Source organism: Ictalurus furcatus, chromosome 13 (assembly GCF_023375685.1).
Source record: "Ictalurus furcatus strain D&B chromosome 13, Billie_1.0, whole genome shotgun sequence".
Taxonomy (NCBI): Eukaryota; Metazoa; Chordata; class Actinopteri; order Siluriformes; family Ictaluridae; genus Ictalurus; species Ictalurus furcatus.
This window is the reverse complement of record NC_071267.1, coordinates 7,162,432-7,182,965: the sequence shown is the minus strand read 5'-3', so window position 1 is coordinate 7,182,965 and position 20,534 is coordinate 7,162,432. Positions and strand designations below refer to the sequence as shown.

The window sequence follows — 20,534 nt, the reverse complement described above, 5'->3', positions numbered from 1 at the left end:
GCCTCCTCGCCTGACATCAGTGCCTGACCAAACTAATGCTCTTGTACCTGAATGAGCACAAATCCCCACAACTATGCTCCAAAATCTAGTGGAAAGACTTCCCAGGAGAGTGGGGCTTATTATAACAGCAAAGGGGGACTAAATCTGGAATGGGATGTTCAACAAGCACAAATGGGTCTGATGATCAGGTGTCCACACACTTTTGGCCATATAGTGTAGATAGATAGATAGATAGATAGATAGATAGATAGATAGATAGACCTCCTATACACCTCCAGAAGCGCTTGCACAGCTGATGAAAGACCTGTCCTGCTCTCTGGAAACTTTTTGTACTGCACTTAATTTTTACTAGATAGATAGATAGATAGATCACATAACGTACGCTGTGTGTAGCTGCAGTCCTTCCACACATGCACACACGTATACACACACACACACACACACACACACACACACACACACACACTGTGCCTAAGGGCAGCAATTTCTCTGTGTGTCTGAAGGGACAAAGGGGTGGAGAAAGCGACTGAGAGCAAACACCTTGAGAATACTGAGTGTGTGTGTGTGTGCGCGCGCATGTGTGTGTGTGTGTGTGTGTGTGTGTGTGCGTGCGCGCGCGCGCGTGCGCGACTGAGCTTGAGAGCGCACTGTTCCTATGGAGTGTGAGTGAAACTCTGGTCTTGTTCAGAGTGAGACTGAGGGACAGAAGGAGACTAAAACATGGCTCCCAGCTCTCTTCTGCACTTCTGCTTCTGCATGATATACACCGCGCAAACGTGTTCTGGATTTAATGTGGATGTCCGCTTCCCGGTTATAAAGGAAGGAAAAACCAAAGGCAGTTTTTTCGGGTTCTCCGTAGCGCAGCACAGTGTGACGGTGAAGCCCAGGAAGTACCTGTGAGTGTTTTTCCCTACCTTTCCTTCAGACTCCTAACAGGTCCTGCAGGAAGAAGGCTGGCAGTGCGCTAGTTTAAAGGTGTGTGGGAAAGAACCAGGAGTCAGTAATGATGTGAACTGGTTCTGCAATGTAGTATTAAGTATGTAGGAATAGACATGGCAAGCTTAAACTTGCTCAAGCACCTGCTGGACAGGACAATACAAAAATCTGTTTCCATTTACACATATTTAACATATTAACCGACTATAATGTGTGCTATTTATTACAGAAACTACAGTATTATAGGATTTTAGTGACAAGTGTCTCTCATTCTGTGAAGCGCCAACTTCTATGAGGTGATGTACACTTTCTAACTTAATGGATCTGAAAAGCTTCAAAAACTTGGTCACTTCATTCATTTTGAAAGTTTTGAAGTGAAGAAGGAGTGAAGCATGGGTCTCCTTGCACCCATGCTGAGGTTTTGAGTGCATGTAACACCAAAGACCACACAGAAGACGTAACTGTTTCCTGAAAGAAGGAAGAAGAGGTCATCATGTCAGATAGATGTATGACTTGGAGTTTAAAAAAGGGTCTGATCAAGGATTGCCTGGATGGATTTAGCTTTTGGAAATACTGAAAAACCTGGAAAACAACTTTTTCTATTGAGAAGTGCTTAAAAGCATTAACATCCATCCATCCATCCATCTTCTATAGCGCTTATCCTTCCTTCAGGGTCACGGGGGAACCTGGAGCCTATCCCAGGGAGCATCGGGCACAAGGCGGGGTACACCCTGGACAGGGTGCCGATCTTAAAAACATAAAAAATAATAATAATAATAATTATTTAATTAATCATTAATTGATTCATTCAGTAATTGGTTTATCATGGCCAGGGTCTTGATGAATCCAGAGCCGATCCTGGAACCACTGGGTGTGAGGCGGGAATGCACTCTGGATGAGACGCCTGTCCACACACATTTACACAAACAATAAGCAAAGCTTAGGATCAAACTGGTGACCCTGGAGCTACTTATAACCAAGTTCCTGGAAAATAAATGCTGGAAGAATATTTGAAAGTCCTGGAATTTAATTCTGAAGCAATTGTATGTATTGCATCCACACATCCCTAGGAAACCCATCAGATGAGCACCAAGTAAATATGGCTCTATATTGATGCTATAGACTAGTAGTCACCAGCCCTGTTCCTAGAGAGCTACCTTCCTGAATACTGTTCCTCCAACATAATCGTGCCCACCTGACTATATAATCATTGCCTTAAGAAGTTCTTGATCAGCTAAAACAGCTGTGTTACATTTTGGTTGGACATGAAACCTGCAGGAAGGTGGATCTCAAGGAAGAGGGTTGGTGACCACTGCTATAGAAGAATTATCCATAGTTTCTCAACCATTTATGTTGTTGCAACACAAACTGGATAATCATTTTGCATCGTAAAAATGCCAACATTTTATATAATGCCAACATTTATTGGCTTTATGTGGTACAAAAAATAATGATAATGAGTCTTTATTTATCACATATACATATGCACAGTGAAATTCTGTTCTTCGCATACCCCAGCATGTCAGGAAGCTGGGGTCAGGGCGCAGGGTCAGCCATGATACGGCGCCCCTGGAGCAGAGAGGGTTAAGGGCCTTGCTCAAGGGCCCAACAGTGTCATCTTGGCAGTGCTGGGGCTTGAACCCCTGACCTTCCTATCAGTAACCCAGAATGGTTAAAGATCCCCAACAAAAAGGTTTTCACTGGTATCACCTTTCCTGGCACTTTTTTATTTTTAAGAGTTATCCAGTTATTTCTTCAAACTGATTAATTCTTCAGACAGCTAATCATGTGTGTATGTGTATATTTGTTTATTTCCACATTGTACACAAAGCCTGCAAACAAGTGGTGAAGGCTAGACAGAATCCGTTGAAGCTTATTCAGAGCCATAATCCTCCTTGTGTTGTGGTACAGTTGGGAGTTCCCCCAACCGTCCTCATCTTTCTGAACTCTATCCTTATTTGGGATTTCCTGTTCGATTGAGACAAAGCCATCATCATAGAGCATTTCAGGGAACCTCAAAGAACAGTAGCATTTGAAGTGATATATTTTTGTCTCCTAGCAATTTTAACTTTTTGTATGCTACGTAAGACTTAATCGGCTAAATCCGAATGAACCATGGTGGTTCAAAGTGAACATCTGGATCAATGCTTCATCCATACTCTGCTGCTTAAGTGATGTTAGCCAAGCTTTGTAATACGAGAGGGAGTCACATGACCACAGTGATGGTCCATCTCTTCTGGGCATTTGGGGCCATTGAGAGCACAAACAAGAACCGCCACCAAAAAAATATAGCACTTAGTTTAATAGGAGCATTTGCCTGGACTGAATGGCAGCTGGCTACGTTATTTTAATAGTCTGCCCATGAACCAGGGCCTCAAGGTGCTTTACACACCAATAAATTCACTATATGCACTGGATGTTTGTCAGCTGATAAACAGATAATGTAGTCAACCTCCTGTGTTCAGAAAAGGTCATAAAGTATTTCCTGTACACTGGAGGAGGTTTACGATCGTAAGAATTTGGGTCTGTTGACTTTATCATATAAATGACAGCTATTCCATCATGGATTTCATTGAAAAGCGTACAAGCTAGTTCTGATTGCTGATGTAGGGTAGGGATGTCATGATACTAAAAATATAGTAGTTGGTACCGATACCACCAAAAGTACACGATACTCGATGCCAAAGTCGATACCACGGTGTGGTTTAAAAAAAAATAATAATAATTTTTAAATAAAATTAAAAACTCCTGGAGGACATCCTCTTCTGGCTGATACTGGAAAAAGAGAGGGAGAGAGAGGGGGATAGTTTAGTTATCAAACACTGTCTGACAATGACTAATAACAAGTGTTAAAAATAACAAACACTCCTAAACGCGAGCGTGCGCGCGCACACACCCCTTATACTCTGAATGCAAGCGTTAGTTTAAATTCACTGATATGGTGGAAGGCCAAAAAGATTGATTAAAACCCTTAACAGTTCAATAATTATTAGTGACATTAGGCTACATTTAGCTGACAGGACACGGGCTGAATGGCGATGCATGGTGGCCCGTTAGGAGGTAGTTTATAACATTTCAATGTGTTAGCGTCGTTAACAAATAACTGGCTAACACAAACATTACATGGAACATAACGATAGTTGGTTTCACAGCAACAATGCCAGCTGTCTCAAACAAACATAATATAGGGACCGTCTTTCAGGTGCTTCGCCAAATTCCAGGTGTTTCCTCGCTTTGTTTGAAATGAACGATAGCATCGGTTGCACACCGGCAACCAGCTACCTTTCCTCTCAACAAGCTATCCTCGCTCTGCCTCTTAACGAGTCGGGGTGGCGCTAAACTTGTTAAGCTAAGCTAATCTTATGTAGTTTTTTTGTGTGCTTGAAGGTGTTCTTCTTCTTCTTCACCACTTGTGGACCGACTAAAACAGTTGCGTGTATTTGCTGCCCCCTTCAGTTCCGGAAGAATTGCAACCTCGGTACCTTTTATTACAATCGGTACTAAGGCTACTGCAGAAAAACAAGTACCGGCACCTTTTAAGAATGTTGGTACCGACTTGGTACCGAAGTATCAGTTCTCGTGACATCCCTAATGTAGGGGAGCGTCAAGCTTCCTGCATGGAGGAAGCGCGACATAATTTATCTTGCTACATCGCAGGCCCTCTTCGTCAGTCTAGGACACTTCCCAGACACTGTTCTTCCTGCGGCTTATCCTGCGACACTGGAATGTGCTGCCTCAAGTTGGCATGTGTAAGTGTTAACTGTGGGATTTGCCAGAGGTCGAAGGTTTAGAAAATACCCCAGTGTATCTAGTGCGATACCTCAGAGCTGAGGACTCACATTTACTCATACAGCATACTGAGCTGTAGGAGCCCGGTAATTTTAGAAGTACAAGGGGTTGGCTGGAATCTAGTCCCGGCATGCATGCAGCGCTGGTTTGTCAGGATTCAGGAAGAATTTACTGATGAGGCTGAAATTTAAAAATTTGGTCACAGTAGTCAAAACACTTATCTTTGCTTTATGTGAAACAATTAGGATTAAAGTAGTGAGGCAAATGTACAAAATATGCAATCATGTGTATATTATAGTGTATAAACGATAATTGTCGCAGTAATTGTCTCAGAAGATGATTTCATTAAATGCGATAGGAAGCTTGGGGTATATATATATATATATATATATATATATATATATATATATATATATATATATATATATATATATAATGTGTGTGTGTGTGTGTGTGTTTTATATTTACATATATATATATATATATATATATATATATATATATATATATATATATATATATATATATATATATATACACAAACACACACATACACAACTAGCGATTCACTTTCTCTTAAAATACTCACCAACTCCCCCTTCATTCCCACCTTTCCAGACCTTATCCATCAAGTGTGGCTCAGGGTGGAGGGTCTGCAGGTTCTTTGTATATTCTCCACTTGTGGAAAGCTGCTCTCCAGCCCCTCATTGGCTGTTTAGGTCCCCCAACCCTGAGGAATGTGAGGAATTTTTCATTCTTGTCAGACTGCAGGTTGAGACGGGCATGGGAAGAGTAAGCTTGAGCTTGGGAACCTGCTACCCCACCAACATCCTGAACTCTGAAGGATTAGTAGCCTATTAGTTCTCCACACACACACACACACACACACACACACCAGCCTCGGTCCTGCACAGTCATCCTTGCTTTGAAAAGCGAGTTTATTAACTGTAGCAATTTGCTAGTGACTTGGAGAAGATCTATAGATCTGATTTCTCCACACGGAACATTTAATTAAACGGGTGAATGGCGTTGCTAAGCTGTTTGCATGCTGTGCTCTCGTGGCTCAAGGCTGTGAGCTGAGTTACTCAGCATTTTTATTTGATACAGTTCCCTTTCTCGGTCTGTATCTCTCTGTCTCTATTACTCAGCTCAAATCAGTTTACCATCTTTATTGGCATAACTATATCAAGTACAATAATGTATTATATTAGAGTAAATTCACTTTCAAGCATTGAGATCAGAGTTGAACAAAAGATAGAATTGAACAAAAGAGAATACATATGAAAAGTGCAAGCAGGAACATCTCGGTAACAACCTCACTTATCTCTTTTTTTCTTTCTTTCCCTTTTGCAGTCCTGTGCATTATTCTTTCTTGCTGAAATTATCACATTCAAGCTTAAAGAATGGTTAGGCCGCAACATATCTGACACAGAGTGTCTGATTAAAAACCTAGCAATGCAAGAAAGTACTTTTTTGGCAGCTAAAATGCTTAATCAGTCTTTAATTAGACTTTAGACCCATTAGAGAGTTTGCATTCCTCTCCTTCGATCTCCCACAAGGAAAACATTACCCCGCTTTATATATAATAATTATCTCCTCGTTCTGTTTTTAACTTCTCAGCTCCCAGATTTTTTTCCGACCTCCCACTCTTATTCTGTCGTTCTACAATGCACGATCTGAAAAATAAATGACTTTTAAGGCAATATTTATAAGATCCTCTTTGATTAATTCAGTGCTGCTATATTTCTAGAATAAATGATTGTGGAAGATACTGTAGTTCTAAAATGGAAGAATGAATGATGTATTTGCAGTTACTGATAGTTTGAATCTCACTGACTTGGCGACTCCCCAACAAGCTCAGGTTTCATGCTGTAGTTACAGTGTGTGATTCATGTGAAGGCTTTGTGAAGCAGCTGCTGTGTTACATGATGGTACCCTTTACAGTTTTCCTTTCATGATATTGCTTGTTTAACCTGCAAACTTAAACCTTCACAGGCAGCATATGATAACTAATAGAGGTGTGATGGTACATCATGATAATCTGAAAGAATGATAACATTACTTTTTTTTGTTACTAAGAAAATATAAACAATATGAATGATATTTTAAAAAATATCTTATGATATAAAAAACTAGTCACACTGACAAACTTGTAATGATAATTCACAGTCAGTGATGACAAGGGTGTTGGGTCGGATTTTGATGGGAAATCTGTATGCATGTGTCATACAGCAGCTCAAATACAGATTACTTTGGGCATGAAAGAAGTCTGACTACACTGTGACTGGCAGGAGTTGAGAGCCAACCAGATAAGACCGAGAAAGTTCTCAAGAATATAAACCAACCCAGAGTGATAGTGATATTCATAGAGTGATTGATGAAGTTAAAACATATTCAGAATGATGGAGTTTTAGCTTTCTTCATGCTAAATAGGTAAGGCATTTATCATTTCTCTAATTTGGTGGGAAGCTAGTGAATTTGTATCGTTACCCAGTTATAACAGTCGGATATATCAGCCAACAGTGCCTGGAGAACTTGATAACAGTTGGTGTATAACTCATATTTATTTATCTAGCATGCTAACATTATAGAGATTCTGCATAATAATCTTCCAGGCTGTAGAACAAAACTCATAGATTAGAGAATAAAATTGAATATAGAACATGGTTCAGGTACTGAACATACACAAGTCAGAATCGACCAGGTGTCATAGTTAGGTTCCCTAGACTGTATGTTAGTTAGCTAGCTAGAGTTACTGGGCTAGTTCACATCTATTGTCCTTGATGTAGATTTACAGAATCATCTGATAATGCATCAAAAATTGTGATATGAACTGGCTGTCATTGCATTTATACAGTTCTCACCTCATACCTAACCACTAATTACAATTTTTCAAAATAATTTCGAATGACCTCATGACATCTTTAATATATGAATGTAACATTTATTTCTTACTATAAAAATGATCATGAAGTGTCTCAGATTTGTTTGTGTGCCATAAGAGGAATGGTGTCTCACTTTCAGTCAGCACTTTTGGTCTTTACAGAACAAACTGGGCTATTCATTCACGCTGGTCTAATGAATAAGTAATTCAGAGTGATGCTTTTATCTGGTCATCGTGAATCACTAGCTGCTCAATCTTTCCAACCTTTCCAATCTTTACAATCTTATCACTCAGAGCGACTATGCTGTGTTGAGTATAACATGATTTATTTATTTATTTTTAAGCCAAAAAAAACAAACAAAAAAAAACAGCAGGACATTGCAGTACATTTTTAACAGCTTGCACACAACAGCCAACTAATTATATTCCTATAAAGTGATATTACTACAAGGTTATTTTAGCAATTTTAGTGTGCAAGCAAGGACGCACATATAGATCATGTGTGGTTGATATGGAAATCATTCAGATGGAGATAATTTTGTAGTCATTCTGGTGAAGCAAATCCTTTTATTTTTTTAAGTGAACTTTTTTTTTATAATTTGACAATCCTTCTTCCATTGAAATGTATATAAATAAATCCACTTCTAGGCTTTATCTTTTAGGATAATTACTTGTTACACTGTATGAGATTATTCCAATAAAATCTTGGCCAAATTCTATAACAGACTGTGTAATAATGTGTTCTCCATGTCAGAATATATGATGAAGATCCTCTAACGGTGGACCTGTGATCAACAAAAATAACTACGTTCTACTTACATCATCAATCAGCGCCAGCCAGGCTCACGCAGAAAACTGGGTCAAATAGGCCGAAACATTCTTGAAAGTGAGATTAAGATAAAATTCATGAATTAGAATGTATTTGTTTATGTTTTGCCATTGCCACTACAATACTTGTAGCTGTTTCGTTGTCATCCTGTGCCATCCTCATACTGCCGGCTTGTAGACAAGCGTCATAGCAGAGATTTTATTCAAATTTTATTTGACACTTCCAGAACATCGACTAAATCAGCCACCAGTGACCACGTCACACTGTGTTCTAAGACTGCCGTTCTTACATCTCACAATTTAAAAAAAAAATAAATTTATACTGTGTGATTTTTCTTTGACAGCAAAATCAGGCTGAAATGAATGCTTTGTAAACCCAGCATTAATGAGATCTATCTTATCTGTTTCTATCCATTACTTTTCCTGTCATCAGATCACCTCACCAAATGCTAGATTATGCTAAAATTCGATGTGTCTCTCAAGATCTGATCAAATGGCTCGACAGAGTAGCTATTAGGCTACAGTACATTAACCAAGAATTTTTGGCTTCTGTCAGAAAACACACTGATATGCATTGCTGGTTTGGTATAGGCATGTACGCAGACAGAGATTGATTTCAGGCTAAATGGATGACAGGGTGCCAAACCGAGGCTTGTCATGAGCGACCATTATAGATTTTGTAGTGCTGGATTGTACATCCTTGAATGTGAAATGATAAAAAGAGATGGAAAGTCTTTTTGAATGCAGCATTAAACTCCTGTGTTTGATATGCTGTGAAAGCATCGATGCCATGAGGTTTTTTTCCATGATAAAAATACATTTCTTTGAAAATATTTGTGTCCGTTCATTGAACTGTAGATTTTCACTCACTTTTCATGTCACTTTTTAGTTCATTTTTAAAACCTTGCTGTAAATTAGTGCTTTGATTATACAGGGTGCCCCAAAAGTCTCCATACAGTAGGGGACTGTGTTTGCCAGCACCGTTTCAGATGTGCCTACGTCAGTGGATGTTCGTGGAGGTCCACTTCTCGGTTGGTCTGCAACACTTCCAGTCCATTCTTAAAGGCGGTCTGAAAAAATATATGTAATACAAACTAAATATGAAAAATTTTGGAGGACATTTTGCGAAAAAAGTGTTATGTAGGGTGTATGGGACATCATGCAACATCTAATTTTGAAAAATTGTAGGATGAAAGACAATGTCTGGTAATATAATTAAATTCACAGTTGGGGTTTGAATGATGTTTTACGGATCAACCATGAAGAGATGCCTTCTGGGAATATTACTAAGTCCTCTCTCCAGTCAGCAGGGAACGACACTTTCCTGCTCATCCTTGGCAGATTATCCCTGCAGATAAAAGAGCCCCAGGCGTGACGAGATATGACCGTCTTGGGACCCGACATGTAGGATATGTCTGGTGTTCTTTCTCTATCTCATTTTTCACTGGCAAAGCCAGCATGAGACAGATGAGCTGTCTTTCAGCATGTACTGAAGGATATGAATGAGATGACCCAGGAGTGTCCTTTCCCCATAAAAAATGTTTTGTCAACATGGCCAAGCACAAAATGGTGTCACTAAGCACCAGGATCATATGGCAGAAAACTGATTAGAAGGTATTAAATATTCGAATGGTTTGTCACTTTATTATATTAATGTACTTTTGTATTTGCAGTGGGCAGCCACAGTTTTAAGATAATGTTTTGATGTGCTTTTTAAATGTCACGTAATGGAGGTTAGGACAGATGCTATTGCAGTTAAGAGCTTTAATGACGATCATAATATCCAGAGGGCAAGGCAAAAGACATAAACAAAGCCAGGCAGTGGTCAGGTGATCAGGCAAACAGGCTAGAGCAGGTAAGGCAGGAATTAAGGTCAAAGGAGTAAACAAAGTCAAAAACCAGGCTAACAAACACTAGATTAAGGCTTGGTACACAACAGAGAAAAGACCAACTGAGCGTAATTCTTCACAATAGCTGTGTGTGAGAGTTTCTAAAGTAGTAGGATGGGATTGAGAACAGGTGTGTGTGATTAGTCCTCAGGAGAAGGTGACTTGTCTGTGTGTTCCATCGGGAGTTGTAGTTGTCGGCCATGTTTGTAGTTCGTGGTGCATTCTGGGAAATGGAGTTGCTGGTTTGCTGTGACATGACAATGAAGAACTTCTTTCTATTTTTCTCTGGCGTAACTTTTAGAATGAATTATTTTGCTCTTTTATCTGGATTGTATCCTGATAAGATTTGAACCACATGTATTTGTAGTCAAATGCATCTCTGGTCAGGACTGAGATCTGTATTGTTTGTTAATAAGCAAATGAGCTCACAACCTTCTTTGTCGTTCCTTGTTTTGTAGTTGTATTTATGTAAGACATTTGCATATTGGAGCACATGCATGACATTATGGGAGAGGATTTGGTTGCCAAATGTTGCTTGTAGAGACAGATGCATTTACACTTGTATAACATGACTAAAGGCATCTCAGACCTCCTGAGGTGGTTTGAGTAGATTTAAACCTGTGTTTATGTCACAGGTGGGTAGGTAGAGAATGAGGGCTCAAGAGACTCAGAAACAGACAACACAAAATATTAAACTAAAACTAAACTCCTTGACAAACACACACACAGCGTCAGGTTGTTCAAAGTTGTCTGAATTGTGGCCTTGCTTGTGGAAGTGCAATCTCTTTTTCTCGAAATAAGCTTCTCATTAACCAGTGTAAACATTAACTCATTACCTGCTCATTCAATTCCTCCTTCCATTCACAGCCAGCATTCGAACACGCCCCTGGTGCCTCACTGCTGCAAATATGTCTTGGAGACATTTACATGCTTATTTTTATGCAGATAATCCCTATCCGGAAATAATGTCCCACCTGTAGGAGATATGTTACCAATGGGATACTGGTGGATTAGTTAGATAAACATAGAGCTGGCTGTAAATTCAGCCATTCATAACTCACAGGGAGAAGAGTAGGGGAGCCAGAGTGACCATGTCTGGCCTTTCTCAACACGAATCCCTGATTTCACACTCTTGTAAAGATTAGGGGATTAGCGCCAAAGATCTGTTTGTCAGACTTCCTTTAGGTACATAGAGAATGAGCATCAAATTCAAGATGGCAAACGCTGGTGGGCTATGGGCTTAGTGGTTAGCATGTTTGCCTTGCACCTCCAGGGTTGGGGGTTCAATTCCTGCCATGGCCCTGTGGGTGTGGAGTTTGCATGTTCTCCCCATGCTGCAGGGGTTTCTTCCAGATACTCTGGTTTTCTCCCCCAGTCCAAAGACTGTTTCATTTATCAAAACAATTACAAATTTATGCTTAAATAATTCTTATTCAAGAACATGTTTTTGTAAGTATGACAAATCAGGTTTTTTTAGCTTTTTGAAAAATTCCCAGATGAAAATGTAAAATGTACGTCAGTAAAATTAAAATATGGCCTACCTAAATAGCCCGGTTATTTTCAAGGGTACGCAAGACAATGCCTTCACCAAGCAGCAACACAGTTGCCAAGTATATTTAGCTTTGTGTATGTGTGTGTGTGTGTGTGTGTGTGTGTGTGTGTGTGTGTCAAATGGACAAAGCACAAGTTTATGGATGTGTAACAATCACACTAAAACACTAAAATGAGGTAACCAGCATGTTTAATATTATCTACTAGGGGCTGATATCTAATTGATTTGGTGGTAAAACAGCAACACACATTGAATTTGAACAGTAAGGACTGATTTTTAGAACGTATTCACAAATACAATGCCTTGAGTATTTAAAATAAGGCAGTACAAATTTTTATTAATGTTATTGTTTAGTAATGTTATTATTTACTGTTATTGTTATTTCACCTGTCTACTAAAATATATTGGAGTTGTTTCCATGGTCTTTTTGTGCTCAACAGTAGCTGTGTTTACATGGACAACAATAATCCACTCTTAATGTGATTAAGACCATACTTTGATTAAGAAACTACCATGTAAACAGAAATTTTTACTTACCTTAATCTAATTAAGGTCATAATCGAATTAAGCTCTAATCGAATTAAGACAGGTGGAGTATTCCTGTTTTAGTCGCATTATGGACGTGTATTACAGACATGTAAACACCTTAATCACATTATGAACATCGTGTGAGAGTTTGCGCCGCATTTTGCGACAGGACACGATCTTACCCGGCAGTGCTCAACCGTTTTACGGCAAAGAAGAGAGTTCGGCTGCGTCCCAAACCGCATACTTTCCTACTATAGGCCTGTAGTGTGGAAAAATACATGTATCTCAGCTACTATATAGACAGTAATTATGCGTTTGAGACGCAGCCCACGGCTTCAAGCAGTTGTCTATTAGCACGTATAGCATGACAAATAATTAACTGCACTTAAAGCATTCGTTTAAAAAAAACAAAAACACCCAAACTTGTATACGGTACCATAACGAAGACGAACTGTATGTTGATACGTGAAATTCTGGAGGGACGTCGGACAGCGTGGCGCGGTGACGTAATGATGCGGGCTGTTAATCTAATTATGTTCTATAACATGTAAAACGGGAAACTGACAGTGACAGGTCTTTGGACTTCATATTGAGAGTTAACAGTATCAGATTCCAAATGTAAATGCCACACTTGACCTTTTATCTGCTAACTTGTAAGTGAATTAATGAGGGAACAACACACACCATGGAACCATTATGGCTTGAATCCACGGATTCACATGGCCATGGAACAGCTGAGCAGCCAATTGTCCAACTTTTGGTCTCTTAAAAAGGGGGACCACATAAAAAGTGCTGTAATTCCTACACTGTTCATGCAATTTGAATGTAACTCACATTAAAGCTGAACATCTGCTCTTTGAGGCCATATTAAATATTTCATTATATAATTATTTACTCAACTCCAATATACTGTGATATACAGCTAAAATAACAATAACTTTGTCGATGTCTAAATATTTATGGACCTGGCTGTAGGCTCTTTCTTGTGCAAGTGCATGTGTAATATTGCAAGCGTATTTTAAGTTCGGTTGCACGTAATTTTTTTCATGGTGATAAATAAACATTTCACTGGTGTGGGTGGAGCGGCAGAATTAAGGTGTGGCATTTGAAATCTGCTAGCAGAAGGGTATTTTCAAACCCATGCTCCAAAATTGTCCTTAATTGTGCTGACATTACCACCTCAAAATGGTTAAATGGCATTTTCCTAATTTAAAAAATCCTGTTTTTATATATATATATATAAACCTGGAACACCTGGACATAATTGGGAAACACACCAATGACAGGACAGGGGCAGAGACAGGACTAGAATCAAAACGAAAAATGCATGATCAAAAATCAAAAGTGTATGATGGGAATTCAAAACAAAACATGGACGCAATGATCATTCGTGAAAGTAGTGGTTAGCACGTTTGCCTCGCACAAGCTAGATTTTATATAATTTTATAACTGACAACTGAACTCTACTTCATAAATTAAAATGTGTTCACACTGCTGAAATAATATATTAGGGATGTTTTTTTGACGTATTTATTTGCATTTGTCTTAGGGATGTTCTTTTTAGAGCAGAAATATGGATGAAAGGGTTCATACCAGAAGATACAACAGTCATGCTGTCAGGAATACTTTTAGATGTTGCCTGTAATACAGTGTGCACTTGCTGTAGCTCTTTGTTTTTATGGCTGTTAATTGAATGATGCATGTTTCTCTCTGCTGCTCTCTCACTAATGGCTGCTGGTGCCACGCAGAAAGGTAGTTTGTCTGGAGAAAAAGCCAATGATAAGTTCACTTGTGCAGACACACACATACATGGATGTCGAAAATAGCCAGGTTTTATTTAGTCTTGTGTGAATAATGGATCTGCTTGTGGAAAGCAAGCATATGTCATACTGTATATACAGGTATTGATATTTATGCAACACAAATAGACAATTAGACAAATAGACAATTGTTGCATACTGAAATAGTGTATGAAGATATTGATGATACGTTAAATAATATTATATATATATATATATTATATATATATATATATATATATATATATATATATATATACACATATATACACACACAGGTGCATCTCAAAAATTAGAATATCATTGAAAAAAATTTTTTTTTCCATAATTTAATTCGAAAAGTGGAACTTTCATATATTCTAGATTCATTATGCATAAAGTGAAATATTTCAAACCTTTTTTTTTTATCTTGATTATTACAGCTTACAGGTCATGGACATCAGAAATCCAGTATCTCAAAATATTAGAGAAGACTTTATGAACTTTTCCACAATATTTTAATTTTTTCAGATGCACCTGTACTATAGATTACGGTAGTAGTGTAATGTCACTAATGCCTATTCTCTATTGCAATCTAAAATATTTAACCCTCCTATTATGTTATGGGTCGACCCATTTCCACATTTGAGATGTCTGAAATACTGGTTAATCGCTCTTTTTCTCCTTGATTTTTTTTTAAACATTTTTCCTCCTTTAGGGTCATGAACTTATATGTAAATATTTCTTCAAGCCATAATAAAGGTTTACCGTTTTAAGCTGTTCTTTGCTGTTTTTGTGTGTATTAAACTGTGGAGTCATTTTGACCCATAACATAATGGATGTAACTTTTTTTTCCCAATATAATAGGAGTTTTAAATAAATCTATGTATTTTTGGGGGGTGCACGGTGGCTTAGTGGTTAATATGTTTGCTTCGCACCTCTGGAGTTAGGGGTTTGCCCTCTGCCCTAAGTGCAGGGTGTTTGCATGTTCTCCCCATGCTTCAGGGTTTCCTCTGGGAAATTTCCAGATTGTCCGTAGTGTGTAAATGTTTGTGTGATTGTGCCCTGCGATGGGTTGGTAGCCCATCCAATGTATCCCCCGCGTCATGCCCTGAATTCCCTGGGATAGGCTCCAGGCTCCCCCACAACCATGGTAGGATAAGCGCTACTGAAAATGGATGAATGGATACATTTATTTTTGGAAAACGGTGCCTTTCTCTTAAATTAAAAGCTTACTGAGATATAAAAGATCAATCCACACAGAGACACATTTTAAATTAAATTAAATTTAATTTTAAAACTGTCGGAAGGTTTTCCGCCATGGGAAATTCTTAAAAATGGATTTATTCATTCTGGTGACAGTTTTTTTGTCTTATTAACTTCGAGTGAGAGAGAGAGAGAGAGAAAGAGAGTTTGGTGATGGATCAGCTGTTTATAGCTGCTATAATGTAAGTGGTAGCACAAGCTAACTTGTCTTGTGGACATTCCTTAACATTAAATGTAACTATTACCGGTTAAAAAGTGCAGTGTGCTTCATTATTAAGTTAAAAACTGTAATCGTTGGCAAACTGCCGTGGTATCAGAGGAATAAAACACTGTTATTGGAGAATAATCTCAGCGCTGGTGATTTTCCTACAACAGCACACTGCACCCATGGTGTTTTTTTCCTTAATTAATATATTTGAAACAATTAAAAAAAACTCCAGAACTGATTACGAGATGTTTTTAAAAAGCATTTCAGAGAGTGTGGAGAGAGTGTTTACCATTTCACAATAAACTTCATTGATTCTCGCAAAATAGCTGCATGACTCATTTGATCGTTCTGACCCAGCCCTAGTAGTTGTGGCTGTAATAAGTGGGGACACATCTGAATAAACTGCCTCATGCCAGTATGGACCAGAAAGCAGAACTGTCCTTTCAAAACCACTAGCATTCTTCCCTATACTGAGCTTCTCTCCTTTATACACGCATCACAGTGGTACCATTTAATAAAGAATATTCTCTTTGGTTCCTTTTCCAGGTCACACAATAGGAAAGTCGGACGTTTGTGACAATAATCTTTTCAGTGTATACTCATAGGTCAATTTACACAAGTCAAAAAATGTATGTATTCAGAGACGACCTCTGCTGCAATTCAATCTCAGGTTTATTGCTCTTTTAATAAATGTTCTCTGTGTGAAAAAGGTAAAGGTACAGTGCCTTTTTTTTCCTGAGTTCCTCAGGAATCTCCTTTGATCGAGGCATGGCACACTTCCATAAACGTGTAGTGAAGACCAGACTTGAATAGTGAAGACCCAAGTTTATGTTCTTAAAACATGGGAGGGGCTGCTAAACTCACACCTGATTGCAGTTCCCTTGATCGAAACACCTAACTTCAATTACTCATTTAAATGAACTCATACTCCTAGAGGTTCACATTCTTTTTCCAACAAAGATATTTAATGTTGGATAATTGTGCTGAATAAATGAATGTAAAAACTATAACGTTTTTGTGTTATTTGTTTAAGTGGGTACTCATTAATCTAGTCTAAGGACTTAGATGAAGATCTGGATTTCAGGTCAAATTTATGCAGAAATACAGAAAAGGGTTCACAAACTTTCTAGCAGCACTGTAGTAAGGGTAGCTATGGCAGCATAATCCAGACTTTATTCAAATTCAAATGATGCACATACGTGTGTGTGTGTGTGTGTGGGTGTGTGTGATTGTGGGTTTGTGCACATAATTGAGGACATAATTCAAATTCAGTTACATTTTTGTGAACAAAAATGTACAATCACTGAAAAAATTAAAATGCAAATGCAAGTCAAATCCATTTGACTTTGCATTTTAAGTCTTAGTCAGATGCCTCATTTGAAAAATGTCCATTTATTTATTTCTGATTTGAATAATGTTTTCTGTGTTGTTCCAACATCAAAACCAGTGCACTGATGCTCTGTGCTGAATACATGAAACAGCCCGGAAATTTAATGTAAAGCCCGGAAATTTTTGTCTGTAACGAAATATTACATAGGCAAAAATCTATATGGATTAATTTTCTATAACAACATGACTATTAGCATAACATTAGTTCTGGGTGTAACATAAACAATTGTTTTATATTAATGCACTCATTCTAATATGTTATAGTAACAGCTCACATAATCCAATCCAAAATAAAGACATTAAGGGTGTTTTCTGACCTGTAGATTTGTGCTTTGTTCCGAAACGGGGACTTAAATTTGGCTCAGTTCACTTTCACAAGGCAACATTACAAAGTGCACCAAAATGTGTTTATGCAAGTCACATGTGAGTAAACTATCCTCTCATTGGTCAGAGTGCCGTGGTCTTTGAGACGCTCGCTGAACACCTTGTAAACCTCTGTGTTTTTATGTGTTTTTGAAAGTTGTTCAAAAATATGTTGGTCAGACCAAACTGAAATTTTTTGTCCAAGGTAAACTGCGAGCCGTTAGCAAACACAGTTCCCATCATACATTGCTATACAGGTTGGTTCGTTGGTCCGTTGGGTCGGATTGCTTTCTCAACACAAGTGACCCGCTCCAGAGTTAATTTGCCTCACTCATGTGGTCTCAGACCAATTGTTTTGGTGCGGATCCGAGCATGATTGCAGTGTTCGTATATGTCTAAACGAACCGAACCAAGGGACAAAAAACAAACCAGGTTCCAAAACAAATGCTCCAAATGAGCCAGGTGCGAAAACCTCCTAAGAAAACATGTTATTTAACAAATAAAACCTAATATATAGTTGCTACGGTCAAGTTTTCTATTAGATGTTTATTTAACCTTTATGGAAGAAGTCTCCAGTGCCAGCATTTTGTAACAGTGAATAGGTTTTCCAGTAAGTTTTCTTTCAGTAATGAAAAGTCTGGCTCCTAAACCAGAAAATGTGCATTTACTGTATATTCTGTAGTAAAAAACTCACAGGTAGTGTATTGTAGAGTAGTGTAGAGTAGTCCAGACTCAATAAATAAATCAGGATCTACAAAAACACTGTTCTGCGTGATAACTGTCATTTTGATATATCATCACAGGGACATGATACAGACGTATGCACTATAATCAGATTCCTACTCCTCTTTACTGAGTAGTAATCACACTTAATTGTCCCATTTACTAACTGCTGATTAGATTGAGGACTTTGCTCTCTGATTCTAATAGAAAATCCAATATGCTCACTGATTTTCTTTTTTGTAGCAGTCCTAATATGCTAAGATTGCGTAACCTCTCTGTGCATGTCCATGATGCTTACTATCATCATAGCTGCATTTCAACATAGATGCCATCTCTCTGTTGTCGGCCCGATGGTGCCCTCCTGTCCTCAGCCCATCACAGACTGGTTCCAGCATGCTCTAGATCACTCACTGATCTGGGTTCTCTCAGAGTGACACACTTTCTCTCCTTACAGCACTCTGTCTGTCTATTGTAGACAACTGTGTCATGCTATTTATCATTTTGGAAATGTTCAGACTTGTATCTGATTGTCATAATTGAGTCACCGATAGAAGCCATGAGGATGTCCATCTTGAACAATGTGAGGCATGTGTACAGTCATGTAGTCTCTGACCTCATTTGTGTGAGAAGTTGGAGGAATGTGGGGGTGGTTTCTTACACAAACTGCAAACTCTTGTGGTTCTCGTGTTAGCCTGCGCACTACAATTTCTCTTTCTCTTACGGATTTTAAAATGGGGCAAAATATGCTAGTACCTCTTTGTTATTGATACGTTGGAGGAGCAAAAATTAGAGCACCCATGTTAACTATGCTAAGATTAGTATTGTGAAAACTGTGAAATGAACAATATGATTTAAAAAAATGAACTATTTCAGTCATTGTGACACTACAGTCGCTTGACTGAACAAAAAAATAACATTGTGTCCTTATTAGGATCTCACACAGATATCACTGTGGTTTCCGCTTTCTCATGTCTCATACATTGACATGCATGGAAGTTTGAATGCAAGTGTGAAACACAACACATTAAACATGTAAGCACTTTGAACAGCTTTTGAAAATACTCGCACTGAAATTTTAACACTTCTACATCCACCGATCAGCCATAACATTAAAACCACTGACAGGTGACATGAATAACATTGATTACCTCGCTACAGTGGCACCTGTCAAGTTGTGAGACATATTAGGCAGCAAGTGAACAGTCAGTTCTCAAAGTTGATGTGTGGGAAGCAGGAAAAATGGGAAAGCGTAAGGATCTGAGCGACTTTGACAAGGGCCAAATTGTGATGGCTAGATGACTAGGTCAGAGCATCTCCAAAATGCAAGTCTTGTGGGCGGTTCCTGGAATGCAGTGGTTAGTACCTACCAAAAGTGGTCCAAGGAAGGACAACCAGTGAACCAGTGACAGGGTCATGGGTGCCCAAGGCTCATTGATGCACATGGGGAGTGAAGGCTAGCCCGACTGGTCCGATCCCACAGTGGAGCTACTGTAATGTAGAAAACAAAATTGTTGAAAAAGTTAATGCTGGCTATGATAGAAAGGTGTTAGAACACACAGTAACTTGGCATTAACATACGTCCTGGGTGATCCAGTCATTAATGGAAAGGACTAAGAACAGGTGTCCATGGTGCCTCAGAGACACATTGTGATCCAATCACTCAAGCCACCTCATATGACCTCATAACATTTGTAGTGTGAACACAATAGTGTTTTGATGCATCCCAGACAGCAAAGAAGAACCATCTAATCATCTCATCACCTGTTCATTTATAAGTTTATTCAGGAAACGGTACGATTAAACAGCCAGTACGGGTAGATTGTATTTGTGAGACATTACTGCCTGAAATCAGATGCAGTTAAAGACCTATATAATAAAGTACATGACACCCTTCCTTCAGTGGAAACGATGCATGAAATCCGATCACAAGTGGACACTGGAGACACATTCAAAATGCCAGGTGTAAAGCGATTCAGCTGTCCACTTGTGTTTGGATGACATGAGATGGATGTTAATACCAGGTGTGAGAAATAAACCATGTCAGTACAAGAGGCTGATGGGTCATAAAGACTATGCAAAGTGTTAACATCTCTGTTACTTCTTTGTAAGCTTAGCTTTAAGAAAGAGTCCTTAAAAATCTCCTTGTCATCTGGTTGTTGTTGATTGAAAGCTTACATATTTATGGCCTTGTAATTCATATGAAAACTAATGCTTGTCAAGTTTGAGGAATGAAACAATCAGTTCAAAGAAATACGCCCAAGACTTTATGGGCCAGTGTAGAAATGATGGATGAGAAAATCCAGACTGGTTCAGTCCTTGGAGACCGTTATTCAAGTCCCAGTATTCTAGCTTCTAAAACATACCCGAATTGTTACAACTCTATAGAATATGCTTACGGATT

General features: G+C 38.6%; 1 protein-coding gene across 1 annotated transcript in view; it reads left to right on the top strand.

Moving 5' to 3' along the window:
• Nucleotides 1-516: 516 nt before the first annotated feature.
• itga3b (integrin, alpha 3b) overlaps nt 517-20,534 on the top strand; it is a 66,173-nt gene continuing 46,155 nt past the window's right edge. Inside the window, exon 1 of the mRNA XM_053639128.1 lies at nt 517-896. Within this exon, the coding sequence (XP_053495103.1) occupies nt 721-896 (176 nt within the window). The 5' untranslated portion in view covers nt 517-720. The remainder of the gene's footprint in view (nt 897-20,534) is intronic.